Source organism: Struthio camelus, chromosome 10, assembly GCF_040807025.1.
Source record: "Struthio camelus isolate bStrCam1 chromosome 10, bStrCam1.hap1, whole genome shotgun sequence".
Taxonomy (NCBI): domain Eukaryota; kingdom Metazoa; phylum Chordata; class Aves; order Struthioniformes; family Struthionidae; genus Struthio; species Struthio camelus.
This window is the reverse complement of record NC_090951.1, coordinates 3186948-3213703: the sequence shown is the minus strand read 5'-3', so window position 1 is coordinate 3213703 and position 26756 is coordinate 3186948. Positions and strand designations below refer to the sequence as shown.

General features: G+C 57.9%; 1 protein-coding gene across 1 annotated transcript in view; it reads left to right on the top strand.

Moving 5' to 3' along the window:
* JPH3 (junctophilin 3) overlaps positions 1-26756 on the top strand; it is a 61125-nt gene that overhangs the window by 7525 nt on the left and 26844 nt on the right. The window contains exon 2 of the mRNA XM_068955319.1: positions 7677-8454. Coding sequence (XP_068811420.1) covers positions 7677-8454 — 778 coding nt within the window. The remainder of the gene's footprint in view (positions 1-7676; positions 8455-26756) is intronic.

Sequence of the window (26756 nt, the reverse complement as noted above, 5' to 3'; positions counted from 1 at the left end):
CCTCAGTCTCGCTCCGTGCCTCAGTTTCCCATCCATAAAGTGCGAATATCCACAGTCTTTGCAATACCACGGTGCATGTTGATGTTTGCGGAGATGCTCAGATAGGCCAGTAAGGGAAGGGGCAGCTAAACTCTTTACCAAGTTGTTTTACTCCTCCACAGGAGGAGGCAGGTCCCCAACTCTAGCATGAAGCTGCACAAATCCCATCTCCTCCCTGCAGATCCTGGCTCTCTGTGTCTGCCGGGGGGGAGCCGGCTCTGCTGTGGCCGCAGCCCCCTGCCCACCTCCATGCCCACTCGTGGAGGGGCAATTCAGGAGCTTGCCAGAGCCACCCTTGGATTTAGTCTCTCCCCGTGGCTCTGCTGCCTCCCCGCTGCTGGCCCCTGTGTCTTCACGTTGCTCCGAGGTCCAGCACCGGCTGCTCCGGGCTGTGGCGTTCCTGGTGGCCGGCAGTGGAAAAAGGGGGAAACAGGAGCCTCGCTGAGCTCCAGGCTCCAGCTGGTTGCAAAGCAGTCTGCTAGGACCCATCATCCAAACCCAGCCACCCCACTGTTTTGTTAGCTTAGCTGAAGGGTCCTTGCCGGTCCCGCATGCTCAGCACTTTAAAAAATGCAAGCTAACCGTGCTGATAGAAGCCACATACTTCCTTTAATCATTTATTATTTGTTGAGCCGCAGCAATGTGCTACCCAGCACCCAGGCAGAAGCATAGCAACCCTTGACAGCTCCGCTGTAGCTCTGCTCTTTCCCTTCCCCTGGCTGGATGCTTGGGCCTCACGGTGCCCATCGCCTAAGTGTGCCTCCAGGCTCACGTTCAGCAATGCGACCGCCTGCCCCATGTGTGAACCTGCAGATCATATTTGCATGCCCATAAATCGGTACCCGTTTTCCTTGCCCTGTGTAAGCGGCTACCCAGCGTGTATGTTTGGCAAGTAAGTCACCAGGCTGCCACCAGAGAAGCCTCTGCCGGTGTTTTAGCACGGCGCGGCGATGGCCAAGGCACGGGCATCCTCGGCAGGGCTGGGGGAGGCAATCTGCAGCTGGCTCCGTGTCCGTGCGGCGTTGTCCACCTGCAGCCGCTGCCTCCCGCCCGTCGCCTCGGGCATCGCTGCTGCCGAGTCCTAGAGTCTACGCGATGCCCGTCGGGGGTTGAAGTTTGCATTTCCGGGGGGCCTGCCGCTTTCCCGACCGGCTCTGAGGTTGAAGCGGTGGTGCTAAGCCTCCCTTCAGTTTTTGCTGCGCGGCCGCTGGCTTGTTTCCGGCAGCGGCGCAGCTCGCGGTGCCGCACGTCCCTAGCGGGGAGCCGCCAGCGGGTTGTCGGCTCGGTGGCTGGGAACGGGGTAGGAAATGCAAGTCACCCTCCGGCTTTCGCATTCAGCGCTCCGGCTTGTCCCGCTGCCAGGAGCGGTATTGCAGGAAGGACGGCTCTCGGGAGGTCTTGGCAACACCGATGCGTGCGCTCTCCCACCCGAACCCCGCAAAAACAAACCGGATGTGCGGGCGCTCGTGCCACGGGGCAGGGAAGGTGGCCAGTTTGCAGACCCGCACGCATGCCGGCCGCTGCCTCGCGCTGAGGAGCTGGCCATGCAGACGGGTAGGGCGTTAGAGCGGCCCCCTGCCTGCTGGACATCAGCCCGGGGGGGCCAAAGAGGTCTTCTTCGTCCCACCGTCAGGCTGCGGCCGAGTCAACGAGAGAGGCGAAGAGCACCCGGTCTCGGAGCGTCCTCCTGGCCCCTCTTTCCTCTCGCACGTCTTCTCTTTGGGGTAGATGTTAGGTGTTTCTGAGCTGGCAAACGTGCTTTTTAAGCAACTTTCATGAATACTGCCAGAGACTCAGCTCCCTGGGCCTTTCCGATATTGGGTGGGTGGAAAGTGATACCTATAAAACCTGCTTCTTGTGTTGTAATTCAGGAGATCTGCCTAATTATTGTCATCGGACGTCTTTAATTAATAAGCTGCAGAGTTTACAGATAAGAGAAGGAGGTGAGCGTAGCAGGAAGGATCCTTAGCAAGATAAACGAGCAATTTGTAAGGCCTAATTAGTTCTGCTTGGTTTTGAAAAGTGGACGGGAACTTTGGACAACTCCGGCCTCATTTCTGAATTTCGCTGAGCTGCAGAAGCAAGCAGGGAATTTTGGATCGCTGCCGTTGTCAAATACAGTTGCCGTAGCACGCAAAGCTGGCTCCGCTTCAAGGATGGGACAGCGGCTACAAAGAAACCTGCCTTGTGAAGCCTGCTGCGCCCACGTTCGGCGAAAGCCGAGGGAGCTACAGCCGCAGCGCTGCCTGTTTTAGCTAAACTGGAAATAGCCAGTAGTGCCCCATAGCTGTGGGCTGTTTGCGTTTTTCTAACTCAGTATTAGTGATGTGTGAGGAATATTTTTTGAAGCATTTGGGTTTTTTTCCCAGGCGGTGGTGTGATAAAAGATATGGATGTGTCTGTAGGCCTGGAGACGCTTTCCCGAGTCCGAAGCAGCCCTCCGAACTGCTCAGCGTGCGCTGCAGAAGCCGAGCGAGACGAGGCAGGGCAGGGCGTTTTGTCCAGCCCTCCCGTGTGCTTTACTGCCCGCTCGCCGGGGCTGCGCCGTGGGGTCTCGGCGGAGGCAGAGCCTGCCAGCGCGGTCCTCAGCGCGCGGGGCTGGTGCCTAATGGTGTCCCTGGGGCAGAGCCAGAGAACGCGGTGACTCGCACGATGCCAAATCCTTCGGGATGGGGGGAGGGAGGAGAGAAAATCCGGCCGTTCCCGACCAGACTGTCCTGGTGGCCTGTCTCCCTCCAGCGCCGCGGGGAAGGTGGGCCAGGCTTCTGGTCAAGTGGACGGACGGTCCCGCGTTCGGCCGCGGGAAGCCACGCTGACGGGATCAGCCTATGAATTTCTCTCTCGCTTTAAAGACTAGCTGCCGATTGCATTTTCCCCCAAAGTTGTACGCCGTTCAGGCGTAGCGGGAGCCCTCCAGACTCCCTGGACTCTTCCCAGAGTGAGTTTTGGCCTCCTGAGCCAAATGCTGAGAAAGTGCTGAATAACTGCAACAAATTAGATTACTTTTTGGTACTTGTCATTTCTCCAAAACAAATGCTCCTGTGCTGGAGAATCGGGAATGGTGCTTTGGAGGCCGGTGAGGTCCCGCTTTCTGCTTGCAGCCCCCGGCTGGCTCCGGCTGGGGAGAGGGCTCTGCACCTTGCTCGGGGCGCGTCGCCCGTTTTCTCCTCTCCGTGTTTCCATCCCCTCCTGCCTTTCCTCTTCTGTCTTTCTGGCGTTTCCCGCGAGCCCGTTTCCTTTCTCGCGCTCCGTCTGCCGTGGAGGCAACGAAGGAGCGGGGCAATATTCTCGCCGATCCGTCTTTCAGGATGACTTTAACCTTTTTTCTCCCAAGCGAGGTTATCCCCGCCGCGTTCCTGCCCTGCGGGTGCGCGTGCGCCTGGCCTGGCCCCGCTCGCCTCGGCGGACGCGCTGCATTTTGAAGCCGCCTGTTGCGCAGCGCCGCGGGAGCGATGAGGGACGAGGCCGGCTTGCTCAGCCCGGAGCAGGGAAGCGGTAGAGGGGACCGCGGGCAGGAGGAGGGATATTATGTGAGATAAACCCGGCCCCTCCAGCCTGCTATTTTATGCTGTTCCCCCGAGGGATGTTTACCCCTGTTCACAAAGCTTGCGGAAGAGCTTAACAAGACATAGCGGCCTGGGTCAGCGCTGAGCACGCGATGGAAGCATTTTACCAGGTTTCCAGGAAACCTGAAAACTGGCACTAGGGTATTTTTTTCTTATATTCCTTCTGGCCCCGATTTTGCTGCTCTTGCAACGAATGGCAAAATTCCCGTTCCCATTCCCAGGGCAGGATCAGGCCATCTTCTCAGCAGGGTGGTGGTGGCTGAGGTTTCTTGGCTCGCTTCTCCAGCGCTCTCCTTCTTTCGATGCATCTGCTCTTGTCCGCGACTCCTACCCCGCACCCGCCTTGGCCGCCCAGCTCTGCTGCCCGCGGCTGCCTGCCCTGACCGTGAAATGGATGCTGCATTTTCCCCGATGCAATCACTCCAGCAATGTCGTGCAATTAATGCTTCGGGAAGCATTTTGCAAATATTGATAGCAAGGCAAGAGCTACAGCACAGAAATGGCTGTGACTCTGGTTGTATTGTCATAGTAAGTCCCAAATTATCTAGCTCTGGACGAACCAAGGAAGGTTTTATTGCAGCGTTGAGGACGATTTCTAGACTGACCCTGGGAGGTGCTCCACTCTCTACATTTGCACCGAAGCCCTTGAGGATGGAGGGTACTCATCACCTTGGCACATCGGGCTGGGTCCCTTTTGCATTGGACGGGCTCATCCTGTTGCACCGGTCCCCGTCCTACAGCCCAGAGCTGCACAGCCTTCGCCTTATACATTCTTTTTTCAGCTCCCTAGCTCTGAAGCAGCCCAAGAGCCAGGCCAACCCAGCATGTAAAGTGGAAAATAATAAAATCCTGTCTCCTCTGCGGGGAGAAACAGTCTCCTGGCTCCTTGTGAGATTAAGCTTTGTGCATATATCTGCAAATGTTAGGGGGCAGAGGTTAAGCTGAGCTGTGCAAGGGGAGGAGGTAGCAGTGCTTAGCAATGCAGATCAGATGGCTCTGAGACCTTCCAGTGCTTGTGGCCAAATCCTGGGATATTTGGGGGTTTAGAAGGTAATGAAGTCAGATGAAGGAATGAATGCTGTCTGGGTGTGGGAAGAGGGATGGGGCAGCTGTACCTCCTCAAGCATGTGCTCAGCTCCTTGGATAGGAGTCTCCTTGCTCTGCTGGTGTCCGTTAAGGTGGCCAGATGTCTCAAGGGCCACCAGGGCCATGCTGTGCCTTCCTAGGCAATCCCAAGAGGCAGTCCTCACCGGTTCCCCCGGTGGGGAAGTAATCAGGAGAGCGATGAACAGCCATGGCAGCAGACTTGGGGGACGCAGCTGTGAGGACCGCAGCTTGGGGTTTGCTCTCTGCTGTGCAGGGAGCAGCGAGGCAGAGTGGGCCGTCCGGATGGGACAGCTTCCTTGTGTCGCTGGAGCCTCTGCTTATAAAAATCAGTCTTGCCAAGGAGATGGAGCGATTGCTCCTGGCAGCCACGCAATTCTAGGAGTAGGTTTTAAGGCCATGCAAAGACGGCAGCTTCCCGGACACCTCTGCCGTGCTGGAGACAGACACAGACGGTCGCTGCAGCTGGAACCTGCTGTGACCGATTTGCCGCCTCTGCTCCAGCTGAGACGTGCTGTCACGCCTGCTCTGACAGTGCTTAGCGCTGCTCTTTGCTACTGCCTCGGGTTTTCCGCAAAAGGCCTTGCTTGCTCTAGGATACTCCATTTTAATCTGTTTTTTTCAGTTAGAGATTTGCTAGGGGAGGAAGAGGCCAAGGGACTTGCCTGGGGGGCTAGGGACCGAGAAGAGCAATTCAGCCTAGGAAAAAGGAGTCCAGGGCTTGAGCAGGACGGGCTCTGATGGATGTAGTGCAGGGCCTTTTCTCCCTGTTCCCCCTACCCGCATCGACAGCCTTCCCTGAAACTACAGGAAATCTTTGAGATCCTCCACGAAGCGCCGGTGGCTCCCTGCTCCTCGGGCCGGGGGGAGCCTTGGGCGCCGGAGCGGGCTCAGGGGGGTGAGCTGGGCCCCGCTGCGCGCACCCGGCTGGCCGATGATGTCCGATGTCTCCTCAGAGCCGCGTGCCGGCCGCGTCCGTCTGCCCGCGGGCTGCCCTCCCGGCACTCCCACCGTCTCCTCCGCCGGCCCCTCCGGGTGCCCTGCCTCCCCCCGCGCTAATCCTATAAACCCTCGGTAAATCCTGCCCTGCCTCTCCGCGTCCCTTCTCAGAGGCAGTGGCTGGGGGGTCCCTCTCGCTTCGGGCCAGCTTGTCGGGTGCACAGAGTCGTCACCCGGATAAAGGCAGCAAGTCCCCCAGGGCAGGGGATCGCCTGCGTCGGAGCACCGGGAACGGGCTTTCCCGCGGCTGCCGAGTGCTCCGGTCCCCGCCGGCGCCCAAGCCCCGGGGTCTGCCCACCCCAGCGGCATCGGGGACCGCAGGCAGCGGCTGCTCGCTAGCACGGGGGGGAAAAAAATAGCCTTAATCTCTTTCTGCCTTTAGTTTCCCTATGTATAAACCGAGGATGAAACGCTTTTAAATCCTCTGAAGGACAGTGCACATTCTTCCGGGGCGTTATTTTGCTGCAGAAGGCAGGCAGCAGGGAGCAATCCAGTGGAAGGGCTGGGGCAACTCCCGTTTCTTTGCGGATGCACCTCGGGACAATGTTCCTGCAGCCAAAATAACCGACTCGGGTGGACCCGATGGGTTGCTCACCGCTATGAATCGCGGCCTGATTGCTGAGGGCAAAGAGCACGTTGTGCAGACGGGGGACAGCAAGTCTTTATCAGACTGAGCCGGAGGTAATCACCTGGGCTCTGCGAGGCTGTTTTTATCAGGGCTTTTTCGGTTTGATTCACTCAGGGTTCACTATTTCAGCAAGTCTATTTTAAGACTCCCATGGCGTGTGGGAGTGGGGATGGCACGGAGGGAAGGCCTGATGCTGCGAGGTGCTGGCTGCACCCGGCCCCACGCTGGGCCCTGCTTTTGCCATCGCCATCCGGGGATTTCAGGAAGCAGAGCAGTCCCCAGGACCGCGCCAGTGACCCAACCGCCAGCACGGGCAAGGCGAGGGGCCTTCCTCAGGTGCATGAATCCACCCCACGAGCGCTCAGGCAGCCTGTGAATCATTGCATCTCCAGAAAACCCAGAAAAGATTCAGCCGACCTAAGAATAAAAACAAGCTCTGCAGTCCAAGTGGCTAGGATAAAGTTACAGAGCGTGCCCATCGCCCAGCTGCAGGATGGGAAGGGATTATAAACCCCGGGCAGGAAGGCAGCCCCCGGCAGAGCAGATTAGCACCGTGCGTTTCGGTGCACGATGCAAGCGCTCTGCTCTGGAGCGCCGCTCGTGTTTTCCTGGCCAGGCTGGTTACTTACGGCCTCTGCTTTCCAACACAGGCGTCCTCAGACCTCGGCACGCTTTGCAGCCGCGTTACGGCGAGGTCCTGCGCGCGGTTCAGCCCACTAACTACCAGTTAAGTAACTCCAGCAAGTGCCCACGCAAACGCAGGAGTTCAAACAGGGGCACGTTTCCGAGGATAATAACCAAATGGATCTCTCCCCAGGAGGCCTTTATTTCTATATAACCGCTCCCTTCTGCTACTCGCCGGATGAAAGGCGCTATGTATATAAATAAATGCATTGTAATATACCATTCGCTTTGATCACTGTCGGCAGCAGACGACCGGAATAGACGGGATCTGCGTCTGCTCTCGGATAGCACCCCCGCCCCGTCCCCCTGCTCGCTTCCCTTTCAAAGTAGGGTGTGGATCTAATGGGCAGTTCCTAGAAGGATCGCTCCGTGTGCTGCGACGCCTTGGCTGGGCTCGGATATTTCCGAGCTGCAGCTGAAAAGCATGCCTGGGATCTGACCGAGATTTTTTTTTTTTTTTCCTCCCGCAACGTGACGTTACAGTCTTTGTAATGGAGACGCCCGGGGTGGGGAATTGGGATCCAGATCTGCACGCTGCTGTTCTGAGTCCAAATCCTCCCAATGAGAAAGCGTTCAGCGGGGGGGCTTGATGCTGAAATTGAGCTGCAGGATGCCATGCCATGAAAACCCTCTCTGCTTTTGTCTCCTCTTCCCAGGGACGTACCAGGGCCAGTGGGTCGGAGGCATGCGCCAGGGCTACGGCGTCCGTCAGAGCGTACCCTACGGCATGGCGGCGGTTATCAGGTCACCTCTGAGGACGTCCATCAACTCCCTGCGCAGTGAGCACACCAACGGCACGGCGCTGCACCCCGACTCCTCGCCGGCGGTGGCCGGCAGCCCCGCCGTGTCCCGGGGCGGCTTCGTCCTCATGGCCCACAGCGATGCTGAGATCCTCAAGAGCAAGAAGAAGGGCATCTTCCGGCGGTCCCTGCTGAGCGGGCTCAAGCTCCGTAAGTCTGAGTCCAAGAGCTCCTTGGCCAGCCAGCGGAGCAAGCAGAGCTCTTTCCGGAGCGAGGCCGGGATGAGCACGGTCAGCTCCACCGCCAGCGACATCAACTCCACCATCAGCCTGGGCGAAGGTGAGGCCGAGCTCTCTGTCATCGAAGACGACATCGATGCCACCACCACCGAGATCTACATCGGCGAGTGGAAGAATGACAAGCGGTCGGGCTTTGGGGTGAGCCAGCGCTCGGATGGGTTGAAGTACGAGGGAGAGTGGGCCAACAACAAGCGCAACGGTTACGGCTGCATGACCTTCCCAGACGGCACCAAGGAGGAGGGCAAGTACAAGCAGAACGTCCTCGTCAGCGGCAAGAGGAAGAACCTCATCCCGCTGCGGGCCAGCAAGATCCGCGAGAAGGTGGATCGGGCCGTCGAGGCGGCTGAGAGGGCGGCCACCATCGCCAAGCAGAAAGCAGAGATCGCGGCGTCCAGGTAAGGCATCCCCAGCGCGCGCCACAGCGAGGAGAGGGGCGTTGGGCCGGGCGGGCGGGGGTCTTGCCCGTAGGCTGTGTTTTGTGGCCTGCAGGGGAGGCGGGATGAGGCTTTGCAGTAGCAGACACGCAGGAGATATTTCATTGGAGCTGCTGGAGGCTGGCAGGCGTTGCGGCTGGCATCGTCCGTCCCAGGCGGCTGTCGGTGCAATCTGGCCCTCCGGAGTCACGCGGGCGAGCAGGCAGCGTCCTGCAAGGCCAAGCCACTGGGCCTGCCCAGGCGCTGGAGGTGGCACTCAAAATGGTGTGAATCCAAACTGAATGGTCCCTCCAGCTAGCTCGCAGCTTGCCAAGCCTGAGCAGGCTGTGAATGCAGGACTTTCCCTGAAACAGCAAGCACAGCAATGCAGAGCCGCCCTGACCGGCGCAGTTTCCCCAGCACAGAGCCCCACGTCCCCCCAGAGGGCTGGATCGAGATGTTTAAATGCAGATAGAGCTTGCCAGAGGTTGCTGCTTAGGGATGAGTCTCAACGTCAGCATACTAGTCTTTTGGTCCCTGGTACCCAGGACCATACAAAAGCATGCGTCTGGATTTGTCCCCCCCGCCCCCATGTGTCCTCCGCTTGCTGTGATGGCAGTCTTGCTGTTCGGTGTGCTCCAGCCTTGCTATGGGCCACTGGACCTGGGATGTACCTGGTGTGCCATGGTGGGACTGTATTTCTGCGTCATTGTGAGCAAAGTACAGTTGTGTGGGTCCCTGCAACGTGCCTGGCCCTCGAATGCATGATTTCCTGCCCAGCACAAACAGGGTCTCATAAAAAAATGGGCTTGCCAGAGACTTCCTCAGCATCCCTGGTTCAAAGCCCAGTGAGACCTGCTGGGCTGCCAGAGCAGCTCCCCACCCACAGCTCAGCTCAGTGGCAAGTGCTGTCCCTGGCAAGGCCTTTTATAGCTGTCACTTAGGAGGTCCTGGGTTGTTTACCCTATTTCTTCCCCTAGGCTCTTTAACAGGCAGGATGACACCCTTAGGAGAAGAGCTCCTGAGGTGCTGTTTCCCCACTGTCCTCTGACTTACAGCTAAGAGAAACCTCCCCAGTGTTGGCCTGTGCCGTGAGGATTCCCAGTTATTTCTGTCTGCCCCAAAAATGTTTCGAGCGGAAGAGCAGTCCAACGGCCAGCTGCAGCTGATGCTGCCTCATCCTCTAGTGCTCGCTCCCTCTGTGGCTCCTCTCTCTCTCTGCCGACAGGCAGGTTCATCTTCTCCAAGCTCACTCCGCGGGCTGGCCCTCTCGGCCCTCCTTCTGCTTGGTATGACCAGATCATCTTCCTTGCACGTTTTCTCTGCTCTTTCTTGCCCCACGCAGTTTTCTCTTCAATCTCAATCTCTTTCTTTAAATGCTTAGAGGAATTAATGGTTGTATCCCCATCACACCCAGAGGTCCCACCTGAGTCTGGCCTTCCCCTGTGCTTGCTGCTGTGGGGCAGTGGCTTGCAGGGAAGTGGGGAGGAGGGAAGAGGAAGGCTCTGTGCCAGACACAGCAATCCTGCCGGCTGCCCGGGTTTGTATGCGCTCTCATGGCAGATGCAGGCTCACAGGCTTGAAGCCTAATTTAGGTTGGGCAGGGGTCCACAGCAGGCCCAGCTTGAGTGCCTGGTAGCTGGCTCCCAAAACATGCCTGGAGCTTAGTGACTTGCAGCCACCTCCCAGAAAAGAGAGGGGAGCCAAGTTACGAGTAACGGCTGCTCTGCTGAATTCAGGGCCCTTCTCATCACCTTGAGGTGTCATCTGGAGATGGCTTATTACAGCATGGTCACTCCTTCCTGTTTCCTGAGAAAACGTTACATATATATCAGCAAGACAGGGGTGAAGAGGGCTGGGGTTAGGGAAAAAAAGACAAGTACCACCTCTGTCTCTTGTGTGGACTAATTGCTAGGTCGAGATCATTTGTATTCAGAGCTACACTTGAAATCTTTATCAGCATGCCTGCCGATACTCTATCTGCAATGTGAATGAGACTCTCAGGCCTCTCAGGGAGCATATTTGGGCTGGATGATGTTTTCTACCCGGTGTTGCACCAAACTGTTGTCAAAGCTTTAAAAAAAAAGTCCCGCCAGGCTCCCTGGTAGGAAATAGAGCGCAGAGCAGCAGAAAGATCAGATCTTTGCTATGTGATCTGGGTGTGTGAATGCCCTGATGCAAAGGCCTCAACCCTGGCAACGAGGAGCTCTTGTCTGCTGGGGGTTGTGCGGACTGAGGACTGGGGCATCCTTCATCCCAAGTGGTCACTGCTGGTAATGGTCCTGGAAGGGCAGGGGAGCCGGGATTGGAAGAGCTATTACTCTTCCCTGCTGGAAATGCTTTGATAAGCTCTTGGCATTTAACATGTCACCTTCTAATCATGAGAGAGGAGGAGAAGGGGAAAAAAAAAAATCCCATGAGGTAGCATGCCAGTGCATGGCAACCTTCTCCCAGCACTGGCCGCAGCGAGGGCGCGGGGGATCGACGCAGCGCCTTGTGCTAGCCCTGCAGGGCAGGAGCGAGCCCCGCGGTGTGTGTGCAGTCTGCATTCGCGGCCCTGCAAGCTGCTCGCTTTCTAGAGCAGGTCAGGAGAGGTGAGCCTGTCCCAGCCTGGAGACCCACAAGGAATACTTAGGGTCCTGGAGAAGAGAAGAAGGTGACAGCCTCCTCTCCTCTGGCTGTACCGCATGTCAGACCCCAGGGTGACAGCTCCCAAGTGCCGCATAGGCACTGGAAGAGCTACTAATTGGAAAGCTGTTTCCCTGTTGGAGAAACCTCTACGCTACGATGGGCACCTAGGGTCCTGGGGTTATGCTGAGTGTCGGAGGCACCCTGTCCTAGGGGGTAACATGGTCCTTCCAAAGCTCTGCTGGAGAGCACCAGCCGCAACCCTGGAAACCAGGGTGCAGCAGGCGACCACGCGTGTGCATGGAGAAGAGAGGAAAGCTGTGGGATTTGGGGCCAACCAATGACCCTTTTAGTCATCAGTGAAGATGCAGAGAAATAAATAAATTGGGGTGCGCTGCTTCAAGAATACTCCACCAGAGACTAGCAAAGTAGCCCAAGTTTAGTATTGCTTGGAGGTCATCTCAGCACATCGTCATCCCACGAGAAAATGCTCCATGAGCAGCCTGACCTCTGCCTCCTGCAGCCCGGCTCCCTCCGCCCTTTCCGCTCATCCTTTCCCAGCCTGTTCTTGAATAGACACACGCGAGCGAAAGAAAGCGGAGCCACACCAGGAATGCAGAGCTTTGCTCTTTTCGTAGCACAGACGTTGCCCCTGGTGCAGGAAGGCTGCCGGTCCGTTGAAAAGCGCTTTATTGATTGTGCTGTGCAGCGCGTGTCCGTGGCTGGGCGAGCCGAGCACGGACCGGCTCCGAGGTGACGTGCGCAGTGCATTAGCGCTGGATTAGTAACCGCCAACAGCAGCCGTCCCTTGCATTTTCGCTCTGGCCCTGCTAATGGCTTATGCAAAGGCCCCCAAACTTATCAACGAAGGGCTGAACCGTGCGGCCTCCAGTCAGGCAGAACTGCAGGATTTTGACCCTGAACGAGTCCTTTCGCGCTAAGCTGAAGCTGTGCCTTGTCTCACGCACCGTGGGCTGGGCCGGCACCGGCGCTGCCCCGGCGCCGGGGCTTCCCCCGGCGAGGCTTTGCCCACCGCATCTGCAGCAAGTCGAAGGAGCCGCGATGAGTGACACGAGGTCCAAACGCAACGAGTGACTTGGACGTGATTGACCTCGCGAGGGGAGCCAGCCCCCCAGGCAGGCAGAACCGCAAAGCTGCAAGGTTTTGCAAACCTGCAGCCATCACGTAATCAATGATGTGATTAATTTTCAAGCTCCTCAATGAATTAAATCTCCCCGGCAGTGCCCACAGCAAATTACATCGGCCAAACTGAACAAAATACGTAAAACTGGCGCTCGGTGCGTTGGCGGAGGGGGTCCTGAAGCTCGCGTCCGCGGCTGCCCGGCTCACGGGTGCAATGTCCCATGCGAACAGGAACGCGAGCGCTGGCACACCAGCGACGGGGAGGTTTATAGCGACACTTGTGTTCGTGTGTGTTTGTGTGCGTGTGTATTCTCTTCTGTCTAATAATACGGCTGAGTTCACTATGCCGCCTCTCCCTTGGTGGGGGAAAACATGTGTGCCCACCCACATATTTCATTAAATTTGTAAGAATTCAGTATTTTTGAAAAATCTGCTGCTCTGTCAAATTTGGTTGGAATTGGCCAACACGTTCAAAAGTTATTAGTGTGGGAGTGATGGCATATAGATATATAAACAGCACAATCACATAAGTAAGGCCCATTTCCTGAGGAAAGTAGGCTAAAAACCACAGCGTGATGAAGACAAGCAAATTGGATCCTTAAAGTTGTTTTAGTCTGCACAAAGTACAGTGCTAGCTATGACACAGAGGAGTAAGCTCATTTAAGGAATAGTTTGTAGGTTCGGTGGATGATTCTCCCAAATTTTCTTCAGGGCAATTAAAATGAAAGAACATTTTATTTCCTCGCGTATCTCCTGCGTGCCGAAGTAGTTCCTGTGAAGTCAATGGGCTAGAAGGACTGTGAATCAGGTCTGAGAAGCTAACGTTGCTAATAACTATTGCTTTCCAGATATAGTAAGGGAGGGAGCTCTTTTTCACCCCACCTGAAATGAAAGCTCAGGGTAGGCAGAGGGCCCTCCTTGTGCTATGGGACGTTTCATCCACATCTCACCTAGGATAAAACCCACTTCTCTTCTTACTGCTATCCTGGGAGGAAGAAGGGTGCGCTAAAGACACAGGATCCCACCTCATTAGCGTTAACACCCATAGCTAAAGCGGCTTCTGGGCTACTTACAAGAGAAGGGGCTGTCACCGAGAGGGGAGGCTTTGGGCAAGCTCCCAGGTCCTCCATCAGTGCAGGGGTTATGGGACCTGTTGTTCAGCCCCTAAACAACAGCTCCTTGGAGCAGCTGATCCGGTAACACCCTGGAGGGGATGCTGCTTGCAGGTTAGTCCTAAGTAATGCACTTCCAAGCATAATTATAGCCGAGCCATTTGCAAAAGATGAGAAAAATATAATTAAGCTCAATATTCTCAGGAGGGCTTGGACTACAAATTAGCATGGTGTCATTCAACTTCAGAAAGAGAAACTGGAAAAAAAAAAAAAGGAAGAGGAAGCTAATAAAGAGAACCTGACAGCAAGGACGGGTAAATGAAAGCGTTTGGACCCAGCGTGGATGCTCCTTCAGGATGCAGCCACGAAGGCTAAGAAAACATCCGTGTTCTGGCATACAGTAGGGAGCAGGGAGGCAAGAAAAGCCCTGGAGAGCTGAACAGCAAAGTGCAAAAGGCTGTTTGAGCCGAACAGGTATTTTCTTCAGAAAATGGAAACGCAGCCCAGGCAAAACCCACAGAAAAGAATAGATCCTGCAGTGCTCATCCCAAACACTTTAAGTTGCGGTAATGTCGCTACCGGCAGTATGCCCAGCTTTAATAATGCTGCTTAATGCTCTCGCAGGCCTGCGCCTGCAGCTCTGCAGCTGTACTTAGCTGTGCGCGATGTAAGGTTTCTGCTGGCTTTTGGATGCCTCCGGGAGGTGTCTGTGGCCCTTCCGCTTTAGCCCGCTCCGGGCTGCCAGCGGGGCCGTGGGTGCGGACGCGGACGGAGGGCGACGGACCGAGTTAAGGGGAGCGCGTGCCGCTCGCCGCCGTCGGCGGGCCCGCGCGGGAGGGCAGCGGGAGCCCGGCCGAGCGCGGCAGCTCGGCGCCGAGCAGCGGCAGCGAGCTGTGGCCTGCGCTGACCTATTTTAAATAGCGCGAGCGGCTGTTAACTAAGGCAGCGAGCAGAGGGAAAGAGGCTGCGAGCCCCCGGCGCGCCGTTCATGATCCACGCCGTAATCGTCCCTTTAGCTCGTGCATCGGCGGCGGGAAGGGCCGGGGCGGCGCGCGGGTGCCGGCCGCAAGGGCAGCGGGTGCTGGGTGCTGCGCCGGGAGCCGAGGGCCGGGGTGGCGAGGAAGGCTCGGGGACGCGGCGCAGGGCGTCCCCGTCTTGTCTCGGGCAGCCTGGCTATTCCCAGGCTGGGATCCGCCGCCGTGTTTGCAGGCAGCTTGCTGGAGAGCGGGGGATCACCACGCTCCCCCCATCCCGCTCGCTCGGGCTCCGACGGAGGCTCGAGCGGATGCTGCAGGGAGGGCACAGGAGCCGGCCGCGCGGGTCTCAGCCTCCCCTCCTCCTCTCCCGGCCTCTCCTTGGGGAGCCCCGGAGCCAGGCGTGGTTTTCACGTGCTTACGGACCTTCGAGGAAGCTCTTCTCCGACACCTCGGCCGCTTTCTGCATCCGGAGCCCCCCCGGCTTTCGCTTCATGCTGTGCGAGCGTCGCCTCGTCCCGTTGCTTTGAGACTGGCCGGGTCATGGATGACGTCCGGGTCTCAGGGTGCAGGGAGAGATGACGACGGCTCAGACCCTTTCCAACCTCTCCATCCCGCTTGTGACGGATGCAGGGGACAGGAAAAAGCGCAGAGGAGCTGGACCGGGGCGGCTCTTTGGAGGGTGAGGTTAGCCGGGGGCGGACGGACGCCTCTTGCAGCGGGGCTTTCCGTGCGCCCCTCCGTCCGCAGAGCGAGCGCGGTGCAACGCGGAGGGGCCTGCAGGCGCCCCCGGGCCTCGCCGCCGGAGCCGAGCCGAGCCGCGGCCGAGCACAGGGAGTTTCTCCCCCGCCGTCTTTCCCCCGCCGCGCTCCCGCTCCTGCCCGTGCACAGGCTCCCGCTGGCTGACAGGGGTCAGGAGATAGCGGCCGGCGGCGATTAGCATCAGCTGTTTTTCCTCCCTTCCCTTATATCAGCCCGTGTCGCTGTCAGCCGGGGTGCCGCGGGCGCCCGCGCCGGCGGCGTTCCCAGCCGGGGCGCTCGACGGCGGCGCAGCGGCCTGGGGCTCCCGGCGGCACGCGGGCAAGGCCGCCTCGTGCCCTGGCAGTCGCAGGCGCTGCCCGACCTCCGCCGCGACTCGTTAAGCCTTCTTGCGCCGCCAATTTAGTAACTTCCTGCTCAGACGGGACTTAGAGCGTTAAGCCCTTTTGCAGCCGGGTCAAAAAGTCGAAAGTCGGCGCGCTCGCCTGGCTGCCGCTTTGCAGCCCCCTCCCGTACAGCGCTGGCTGCCCCGGCACGGCACGGCGCGGGGTCCCCTCCAACCTCCCCGAAACCCGGGCTGCAAAGCGCGGCCGCGGGGGCTCTGCAGGCCCCCCGGGGCACGGGGAGAGGAGGAGGCGGGAGGGAGCCGACGCTCCGCGGCCGCTCGTGCCGCGGGAGCAGACCAGCCCGGCCACGAGGCAGGAGGCACCGGAGGGCCGTTCACCCCTGGCAGCCGCCAAGGAGCCCAAGGGTAGGATGCTGGAGCAGGGGGGGCGGCCAGTGCCCAGCGGAGCCGGCCCCTCGCGGGGCTGCGGGAGCTGCTGCTTCATCCTCCTCCGCCTCCCCCTCCTCTGCCTCGCCGCCGCGCGGCAGCCCGGCGCAGCCCGGATCAGCCGATCCGGCTGGTTTCTCCTCCGAGCCTTTTGCAGCCTTCGCGCATGGGCTGAGCCGCCGGCGCTGCTGCAGCGGCAGCCCTTCGCCGGAGGGCTTCGCGGGACGGTTTCAGCCTGCCGGTCCGCGCTAGGGCCCCCCGTTAACTCGGGGCCAGGTGGGATTTTCCTGCCTGCCCGGAGCGACTGTGCAGCAGGGCAGAATAGGGAACGAGTGAAAAAGGGCCGTGGCAAAACCGCAGTCGCTGCCAGCGCGCAGGGAGCAAACGGTGCAGCTGGAGCGCTGCGAGCGTGTTGCGGCGAGGCAGAGCGGGTGCCACGGGCGAGCACGGGATCCTGTCTCCCCGCGGGCAGGCGGGGGACCTGCCTGGGGGCTCCGCGGGCCCCCACGAGGCAGCTTTACAAATCAGCGCCTGGGAGAGGCCTCCTACCATCGCTTGCGTTGCCTTACATCTCCCAGGATGGGCTACGGGGACCCTCGTGCTGCCTCGCATCTCCCAGGATGGGCTACGGGGACCCTCGTGCTGCCTCGCATCTCCCAGGATGGGCTATGGGGACTCTCATGCGTGAGGTCGGGGGGGTCCCATTCGGCCCCGTGGCATCAGTGTGGGGCCCTTGGGGCGCTGCAGTGCAGCAGGATCACTGATTCCCAGGGTGGGCATCACCCAGGCATCGGCCCCCCCGTGCCCGCCTTGGCTCGGGATCCTCCAGCTCGCGCCGAACGGGTTTGGGGTGTGTCCTACTGGAGCCAGCAGTGGGACCCTCTCCTCTTCCTCTTCACCCTGGCACCAGCGGGGTGGGGGTGTCTGTCACCCACTAGCTTTCAGGTGGAAAAAAGGAGAAAGAAAAAGGACAAAAGCCAAACCCTGATTTTCCTTGCTGCTGCTCTCCCTATTCAGCGAGCAGAAACTGCAGAGTTGCTTTTCTCCGTGGTCCTCGGAGCGATCCTCCCACACCCTGCACAGCTGGCTTGCAGGCAGGCTGGCTCGGAGCCCCATCGCGCTCCTCTCCATCCTCATCCTCGCCTTCCGCAGGCGGCTAGCAACGGGACAGAGCCTGGCGGAGGCACATGGAAACCCGCAGCCAGGCCCGAGGGCTGGGAGCGCGGGAAGGCCACCGGTAGCCTCCCAGCCCTCTGCCAGTCGTGGGCGCAGTGGCTTTCCAACAGGCCGGCAGCTGCTGTTTGCCACCTGCAAGTTGCCATTTCGGACAGCAGATTCCTGCCATATCCCAAATCTGCTCCATCCTGCGTGTCCGCTCGCCTCTCGGGCTGGCCAGCAGCGCAGAACGATGCTGGGGCGGCTGCCGCATCGGGGATGGGTGATAAGAGGGGGTACCCAAGAGTGATGCCCGGCAAATGCGTTCGCGTTGGCATCACTAGTGCGTGAGGGTGTTTCAGGCTGGTTTTGCTGGTGACGGTGCGGCACGGAGGGAAGATTCGCCGGGTTGAGTGCTTCACTGAGATTTGAGCAGCCAAGGCAGCGGCGGTGGCGGCGACAGGAGGCTCAGCAGGCTCTTCCCGGATCGGATCAGCTCCGGTCCACGGCGCGTGGCTCCCCGGCTCTTGCAGTGGCTTGGGCCGTCGGGAGGGAGCGAGAGCCCAGGACAAGGGGAGCAGGTCCTGCTCGAGGTCAGGGTGCGTCTCAGCGTGATCTGCTGAGCCTGTAATAAGCTAGAGTTTTCTCTCCGCTGCTGGAATAACGGTGGCACGTGCAGCTCTGAACCCAGCGCTGCTGATGAGTTTGTTCAGGTGCTTTCCAAAACGCTTTTTTCCAGCAGTGCAACAAGGCTGCTTCAGGTTGTTTTTTGTGCTGACCTGACCTGTCGAGAATTCATTGCCTGGACGTTGTGGCAGCCGTTTCAGGGTTAAGTGGGGACGGCTGGTTTCCCAGCTTTGGCCTCTGGAGCACCCCATAGAGGGACATGCTGGAGACACAGCCAGCTCCCACCCTGGTGCCGCCACCTTCTCCCCAGCCGGGGGCCGCGTGGCACGAGGAGGTGGCCAGGGGGGTCCCCTCCATCCCCCAAGGACCAACTCCAGCCGAGGACGTGTGGTAAGAGGCAGGACAAAGGCACTTTCAGGTGCCCCGTTTTTCCGGGCTGTTCCCCCAAACCGGATGATTTTGATGCAGCTCATTACTAGAGAAGCGAGGTCGCTGCTCGGCAGCTCCACTGAGGTTTCTTTATTGCCAAAATATCGCCAGCCATGGAAAACACAGGAGAAAACTGCAGCTCTCGGCACCCTAGAGCGCGCCGCAGCCGCCCGCCCTGCACGGCCACCCACAAAAGCAGGTGCCACGTCGTGGCTCGGGCCCGCGGACGGCGTTGGGCCCAAATTGCGTCGACTGGGGCCTGCTGCTTTGTAGCAGAGCTGCTTCAACTGCTCTCCTACCGGCTGCTTGAGCTGCGATGCAAAAGCCGGTCTGCTTCAGCCTGCTCGGAAAGGGGAACCTGGCCTTAAAAATCTGCCATAATTTCTGTTTTGCTGCCAAGCTCACAAATATACGTATATACACATATATATGTATATATATGGGCATATGTTTGTGCTGACCCTACAGCATCTCTCTGTTCCTGCCAGGGCAGCGGCAGAAGAAGCAGATGCGAGGGACCGCCGCTCTCGCCGGCGCTAGCGAGGCTCTTGCGTCGACAAGGGGGAAGAAAACAGCCCGGCTCCATCAGAAACACAGGCAAAGAAATTAGCTATCGCCACAGGGAAAGCAAGAGCGTTTGGCAGGGAAAGAAATGTTATTTTCTAGCTCCGGAGAGGCCGCTCCAAATAGAAGAAGTAATCAAGCTCCGTTAAAAGTTCTGGAGCTGGGATTTTGACAGCGGGGCATAAAGACAGCGTTTGGATTTAGGTTCATAGACCTCGAAGGCAGAAGGGGCCGTGGGGAGCGCGGGAACATTGCCCTCCTATGTAGCGCCGGCCGCACAGCTTTGCCGAGTTAATTCTGCTCAGCCAGAGCACGTCTCGTATCCAGGCTCAGAGCAAAACCTGCCGGAGCTGGCGAGCTCGGCACGGCCTCGGGAGGTCGGCTCGGGGTGGGTGTTCGCTCTCCAAACCCGCCAGCTCCCGCGCCCTGCCTTTGCGTCCCGTATTTAAGACCCCTTTTTTTTTTCCCCACTGCTTCTGGTCCCTTGTCGGTCCTGGTGCACGGTGCACGAGGTAACTCGTGCCTCGTCCAGGCAGGGCTCTTTGCAGACCTGCCCCCAGCTCTGGGAGCTCTTCTGCCCTGCTGTGGTCCCCCCACCCGAACCGTCCCCACGCCCCCTTCCCTCCTGAGCCGGGGAGGGCAGGATCAGGCGCCGTGTGCCCGTTGCGGCCGTGCCCGTCTGATTTTGGAGTCACGTCTCCTCCTCCTCAGCCTTCCCCTGCTCCTACACCTCCCTCGGCATCCAGCTCTGCAGACCCTCCCGCCTCTGTAAAGCACAGCGCTGAGCGGCTCCTCCTCTTCGTCACCTTCCTCCCCACCTCCGGCGGGAACCTGCTCATCATCAGCCCCTTTCGCCCACCTCTGGCTCCAGCCTGAAAATCCCGAGAGCGTCTTCGTCTCAGCGGCTCCTGGTTTCTCTCCCCGTGCTCGTGCAGAGCTCCCTGCGGATGCCGGCCGGAGCCGGCCCTGGAGCCCGCGTTACCGCGGCTTATCGGGTTCCCGGGGGGAGCTGCATGGGATGAACCCCCGCCGGGGAGGCGTTACGGAGCCGAGAGCCCCGCGTGCTGGCGAGGAGCTCGCCCAGGGGCAGCGGCAGGAATCGGGCAGGGGTCGGCCGCCCTCCGCCTCGTGCCCGGCCTGAATTGCATAAACGGCCTCTCTGGGGAAAGCGGCTGCAGCCTAATCCGCTGCTCGGCGCCAGCGCGCGGAGGTGAAACATCAATAATTAAAAGCCCAGATTCCCCGCCGGCAGCACCAGGCTCCGGCTCCCGTCCGCCGGCGTGCTGCTGGCGGCCGAGCAGGGATTTTCACAGGTTTCTGCCTTGGAGGCACCGTGGCACCGCACGCCCGGCGCTGCCTGCATCCCCGGGACCCGGCTCCGGCAGCGGGCGATGCGCCGCTCCGCAGGAGCTGTGTCCCCCCCGCGGTGCCTTAGCTGGCTGCCGAGCAGCGGGATTTCGGGGGGTCCGGGCTGGCTTTAGGCTCACGGCCCCACCACGGGCAGCCGGAGGTTGGGAAATCGGCTCCTTCTGGGCAGGCTCTGAAGTTCGAGGCCGGCAAGGAGCCTGCTCGTTGCTGTGGCAACAGGGATGAGATATATATATATATATAAAATATATATATATATATTTTTTTCCCCCCATGGTAGGTAGGCTGCAGAGCGGCACTCGCGCCAAAGAGGGTCTGGGCGCTGAGGGTGGCCCTGGGGACGTCTCCAGCCCTCCTCCGTCCTGCTGGTGCCCGCCGGGGCTACGGGCTCGCCAGGGACCAGGCAGCGTGTGCCACGGGCTCTCTCGGCCCCAGGCAGGGCTCAAAGCGATGGGCAAAGCCACGCGCTCCTCTTCCCTCCCTAATTAAACCAAGCTCTGAGCAGGGCCCGGCTGCTCCAGGCGATGTTTCCAGCTGAGGTTTCGGGAGCAGCTTGCTCTGCGCAGGTCCTTGTCCCCGCTTGGCATCCGGAGCCGGAGCACCTTCCAGGGCGGCGCTAAGCAATGCAGTAAAAGAGCTGCTATTTGTTCGCGCTGTTCTTTGCTTTGGGAGGATTTTTGTGTTGGGTTGGCACGTTCTTGTTATTCCTGGGGTTTCTGGCGTGTACTTTGTGGAGATCCCACATGGGAGCTGGGCACGGGTGCGGGGAGGGATGCTGTCCGGTCCTGCGTTGCAGAGCACATCTTGCTGTGGCCTCTGACTGGCCCCTTTTGGGGTCACTTCCCCCTTTTGGCAGAGTGAAGCTCCCCCCTTATCGCCAGGTCACCTTATCCATCCTGGCAAGGCTGGATGCGGCAAAAGGTGCCTGGAGCCATGCACGCCGCCTGTGTCTTGCTCCAGGCAGGAAATCAGCCCATCCCAGGCTGCTTGGGGCAAAATGCAGAAACATTTGGTCTCTGAGCATCTCTTAGGGCCCTGCTGGTAGAAGTAAGTCTCCCTTCACTTTAGAGAGGATTGAGCCATTTTAACCCATTTCTGTAGACCTCCATCGTGTCACCTAGGACAGACGTTATCTCGTAGCCCACGGGGCTGGACGCTGCAGAGGCGTCCTGGGGGGAGAGCGGATGTCTACCTTTTCCCTCCCGACAGCTGGAGACCATTCGTCAGCACTTCTGAGGCCGTTTCAGCTCCAGGTCTTGGCCTGAATCCAGGCTGAGCTGGAACTCGAACATTAAGTTCAGTTAAATGAGTTTGTAGTTGACTCTGGACTAGCTTTTCTACAGTTTGCTCCGGAATGGGAGGTTTGCTGTTGAGCGATTGCTGGCTGAAATGATATATAGCCAGAGGTACATCACGGATCATCCCCCTTGAGCAGATGCTCGGATATTGAGCAGAGGCGAGGAAGACTTCGGTGCTGAATGTTGTGCTGCCTCTTTCAGGCTTTTGTGGCTTCAACAGTAGAAGAAATTGCCTGGAAAGTTCATGTACCAAATGACTGTTTTGATTGACCAAAACTTGTGAAAGTGCCAAATCATTTCAGCCAAAACCCAAAGTGGGGGAGCGTTAGGAAAGAAAAAATGCTTTTCATTGCAGTTCTGTTTGTTTTGCTTCAAAATTTGGTTTGACTCCATTTTTTTAGGCAGCAAACTGAAACCGAAATTAAATCAACAGAACTGCTTTGCTTGCCTTTGATTTCCTCCCTCACCTAGAGCTTTGGGTTTAAATCCCCCAAAATTCACTTATTGAGAGAACTTTTCCTCTGGCTGTAGAGATATCCCCTAACACTTCCAAGTGATGGGGCTTCTGGAGAGGGATGTGGGGGCTTCCCTGGAGGCAGCCTGGGACATCCCTTGGCTCCCTTTCCCCAAGGCCTGGCGGGATGCGTTATCTCCCAGGTACAAGTCTGTCAAGTTTAATGCAGCAGCGATACTGAGTAAGAGAAAAAGGACATTTCACAGCTGCTCCCTGCTTGCCCAACACATAAAACACCTTGCACGTCTCTACCCTCCTCTCCTGGATAAATCCGGGAGGGTGGTGAATGTTAGACCAACGCCACTTATCTAAAGCCTGGATATCCCCAGCATGGTCAGGATTTCCATCAAAATCGTGGCATTTCCCTGGCGGAACAGCCAGCCGCAACGTGCAAAGGCAGCTCCCGAGGGTTTTGCCGGCGAGGCACAGGGCTGTGGCTCATTTGAAGCCAGGCTTGCCCGGAGACAGCGAGATGCAAGAGGAATGCACGATCCAGCCTGGAGTCATTAAAGGCAGCAGCATGTACAGCCAAACTAAATGCTACACATGTCCAAGCAGGCTGAGTTATGGCTGCTTGGGGAGCTCTCACTTGGCCTGTTGTGCTTTTAAAAATCTCCACCCGAATGCGGCATTGATGTAGGGCTTTTCTGCTGTTTTGTTTTTGCATTTAATGCAGACGATATAGATCTGCAGTGTGCAGAATATCCAGCGCTGCCCAGGTTCCTTGGAGATTTTATGCCTTTGCTTGGTTTTTCTTGGGCTTTTTTCCCCTTTTTTTTTCCTCCTCCACCCAAGGGTTGTTTATGATTTCTTCCAAACTGTTTTGCCTCCTGCCTGGAAGTGGCAGGATCGTTTGTAACGCGCTATTTTTGCACAGGGTTAGAGGAGCGTTTGTGGAGCACTTGTGCCTTTGGGAGATGTGCGTGGCGGGCTGTCTACCAGCGCTCTGCCAGAGCTGGGCATGAAGGCAGATGTCAGTATTTCCCATTTCCTCTCCCACTATCCAAAAGGGCAGTCACCTTTTCCGTTAGGTACCTGCCAATTAGCCAGTAAAATCACGGAAATCCAAAGCACCGGCCGTGGGACAGCTGGAAAGCAGGAGCCATCTTCCCCATCTAGCTCCTGCTGCTGCCGGAGCCGGCTCCTTCCAGCCCTGCCGAAGCCGCCGGGCAGCGCGCGGCTCCCGCGGGGTTTGGCATCGCCAGCGTTGACTGTCAGCCCTGCGTGTCATCTCAGGGTATTTCAATTCCTCCCGGATTTATAAGAAAAGGGGAAACAGAGGCGGCCCCCCGGGACGGAGGGGCTCTGCCTGGCGCACAGGTATCGCCGGCCTCACCTGCGCCCGGGGGAGCTCCGTTGCCCGTGGCAGATGGCAGGAGAGGAGACTCCCTCTCCAGATGTTAATTATCTCACGAGCTGTAAATAACATTTCAGGGCAACTTATGTATCATCTCCGGCACGAAAGCCCCATCCGCTTTGCCCTTGCTGGGAGGCAAAAAATTAAAAGGAAGGAAACCACTGGGAGGGAAAACCACGGGTTTGCCTGGCTCTGCTTACGTGTCCCTTTGCCGGGGAGAGATGCTGAAGCGCATCGTGGTAATGGTGCAGATGGGCCGTCGGGCAAAACCGTTGTTGTCCCCCAGCAGCTTGCCCCATCTGAGCGATGGACTGTGATTTGTTTCTACTGGGGCTGGCACTTTTTGTTTAGCAACAACAGGGCAGAAGACGATAAAACAAAAATCCGAGCAGCCCTGCGACCGATTTGGGCTGAAATGGGGGTGAAATGAGCTGGAAAGATCCCGGCGTCAGAGCCCCCCGGCCGCTCTCCGTCCTCCTCAGCCGCGGAGGACTGGGCACCCGGGCGCCTTCGCGGGCGCCGTCTCCCCCGCTGCGGCCGCGCACAGACCTGCTCGATATGGTTTAAACCCTGCTCACGCACGCACCCTGCCCTGGTGCCAGCTGCTCATTTCCACCCTCAGCAAAAACATCTGTATCAGACCCCTGGGGCTGCCTGGGCACCGCTTGTGCCTGGGGATGCCACGCCGGTGGGTCCATTTCGCCAGCAAAATTTGCTCTGTTTCAAGGGGATGCGCAGGACAGAGTCATGCAGCCCTCAATTTTTTCTGCACCACCCTCACTGGGATTTTAAAAATGGTATTTCAGTGCAAGACAGCAAATGATGCCTTAGTGAATTCTTTCTGCTTTTGTAAGCTCCAGAAAAATAAAGGACGAGAAGAGTTTGGCACAGGTGCCTGGAGCAATGAGCTAAATGGGAACTGGCTCCTTCCTAGTTTCCATGAATTTCTGAGATCCAGAGCATGCTGCGTCCCAGCTGGGCTCCGGGAGGCTCCTCTCTGCAAGGCCTGCCTGCTCCGGCTTGGTAGCAGTTTCCCAGTGTAACGTTATATTTCCCAGGGCAGCCTCTACAGGGAAACTCAGATTTGGGCTTAGTGACCAAAACATTTTCCGCATTTCTCCGTGTTTCGCTTGGGCAAAAGCAAGCAAACACATGCAGTTTTTTTTTTTTTTGGTTTGGCTTTTCTTTTTGATTCAGAACAATTTTTAAGCTGAAATGGGCTTTCAGGATATTTTTTCATAGCCTGCTTCCTTGAAATAAGCATTCCCTGTGCCCGGGGCAATTCTCGAAATCCCCAACCCCTCCATTTGCTTTCTCACGGATGGGAAGTGTCCTGCTTCACCAGCCAGAGTGAATCAGCAGCCGAGCCGCAGCTTGAACCCAGGAGTGCTGGTCCCCCGCCAGGCGCTGGTTGGAGTTCGGACGGGGGATGCGTCGCTCTCCCACCCCATCCTCGGCGGCAGAAAGCCTGGCCACGGAGCAGGGAGCGAGGCTCGCTCTTTGCTATGCACGGCACCTGCTTTCTGTCTGGCTGCAAAGAGCCAGAGCAGACGTTTGGGGCTGCATTACGTCATGTCAGAGGTCACATTAGCTGCTTTTTCTTCTCGATGAGGAATTCCAGTAACCAGGGTTGCAGAAAGCAGGACGGGGAAGCAGGCAAGCAGGCAAATGCACTTGCGATGAGCAGGGAGATGGGGATTTATGCACAGATAGCTAATTGGTGTGTCTAATATTCCACCCCCTGAGTGCTGGCACTGTATTACTGCCTTCACAAATCACTCAAGGCGAGCCGAGCGCAATAACAACCAAGCCAGGAGAGCTGTGAAAAGAGTCAAGCTGGAATTAAGACTGGGTTTTATCAGGGCAATAAATGCCAGATAGGGAAAATAACGAACAGGTTGTTAACTGCTGCTATCCCCCAGTTCCCTAAAGGAAATGTCTAGACAGAGCAGTGCCCTTGCTCGCTGCTGCTCCGGGGCCTGGGGTTCAATTTTTGGGCTCTCCTTTGGGCTACGCGCTGCCCCGCGCGGGCAGAGTCTCCTTGCCCTCCCCGGTGCCTTCACAGCGACCGATCCCGCAACATCACCGTCGGGAGCTGGAAAGGCCTTTCCTCCGTTAGCGGGGCTCGGTGCCATCGGATAGCCTTGGGAGAGGGTTGCATCAGCGCTCACCCTCTCCCCCCCCCGGCTCTGGGATTTGTTTACCGGCATCGATCACTTGGGGAGTTTGGCTTTATGCTCCTTGGTGCGTCTAGGGCTTATGCAATTAGGGCCAGATCCTGCTCTCAGCTGGGCCGGAGGGAGAGGAAAGTAACCCCTGCCAAGGCGATAAAAGCCGAGCGGATCGCGCTCATGCAAATCTGGTTTTTGCACACAGGGCAGCTGGCCTGAGCGGCCGCTCCGAAGGGGCTGCGCGAGGGCATCGTCCCGCCGGCCCTCCCCAGCACGTCGTCCTCGGCTGCGTCCAGGTGCTTCCCTGCGCCAGCCCAGCTGGAGCCGCCGCCGCTTTCCGAGTGCGAAACGAAGCCGCGTGCCAAGGTCTAAGGGGAGAGCAAAGCACCAGGGCTTAAATGCTGTGAAAAATACTCTCTGAATTTTTTCTTAAGTATTTCCTTGCAGATAGTCTCTGTTTTGATTGAATTCTCCCATTTGAAAAATACACGACCCTCTCTGCGATGGAGGGGGGGGGGAACATTCCTTCCGTAGGAAGACAAAGATGCATTTAAAAAAGGAAAAAAACTGCCTGATTTCATATTGACTTGAGAGGCAAAGTGAATCCAATGGAGCCAGCCCAGCCCCGCAGGAGAACTTGAGGCCGTTCATTATGTCCCACGATGAGCTCACCGGCTGCTTAACTCCATCCTCGCCGCTCGCATGTGTGGACGAGAAAGCAGGCCATTTCTTGACGCTTTATTACCCACGTGAATAGGAAATCAGGTGCATCCGGATATGTAGACCGTCTTCCATAGACATGTGGAAGCCAGCGTTTGCTCCTTTCATAAGATATGAGGAAGTCTTGCTGAGGAAAAAAAGGGGAGGGGGCTTTGCCTGCTATAATAGTAGGTTTTAATCATTTTCTTTTAGCTAATCCTTCAGTTCAAGTGGTCGCCGCGCTGTTAGCTGTTGCGACAAGGCTCCGCTGTTGAAGCAGGAGCTGCAAGGCCTCTTTTAGATAGCACAGCTTTGACATTGTGTCGGAGCTTGGTCTCCTCTGTCTTACTTCGTTTCTAAGCTTGGGACCGCCGGGTTAATTCTGTCCGTCACTGCTGCCCGTCAGTCTGAGCTAAGCAAGCGCAAAACGAGGACGAGAAGCCAGAGAGCCCCGTTGCGGTTATGGGGAGGGTTGGTTTTGGGCTCCTTTGCAGAAGGATCGAGTTGTAGGTGTACAGGCAAGATAGGAAAGACTAAAGGTGTCCCATTGAAATCAGCTCGGTGCAGAGAATATGCAAAAATCAGAGCAAAGGTTTTAGGGCTTGTTGCAATCTCAGGCATGCTCCTGTCAAGGAGTTTAAACTAGCCAAAGAGATCAAGAGGGGTTTCATAGGGCTCTGAAGAGGGCTAGGGCTCTTAATCCCTGCTGCAGGA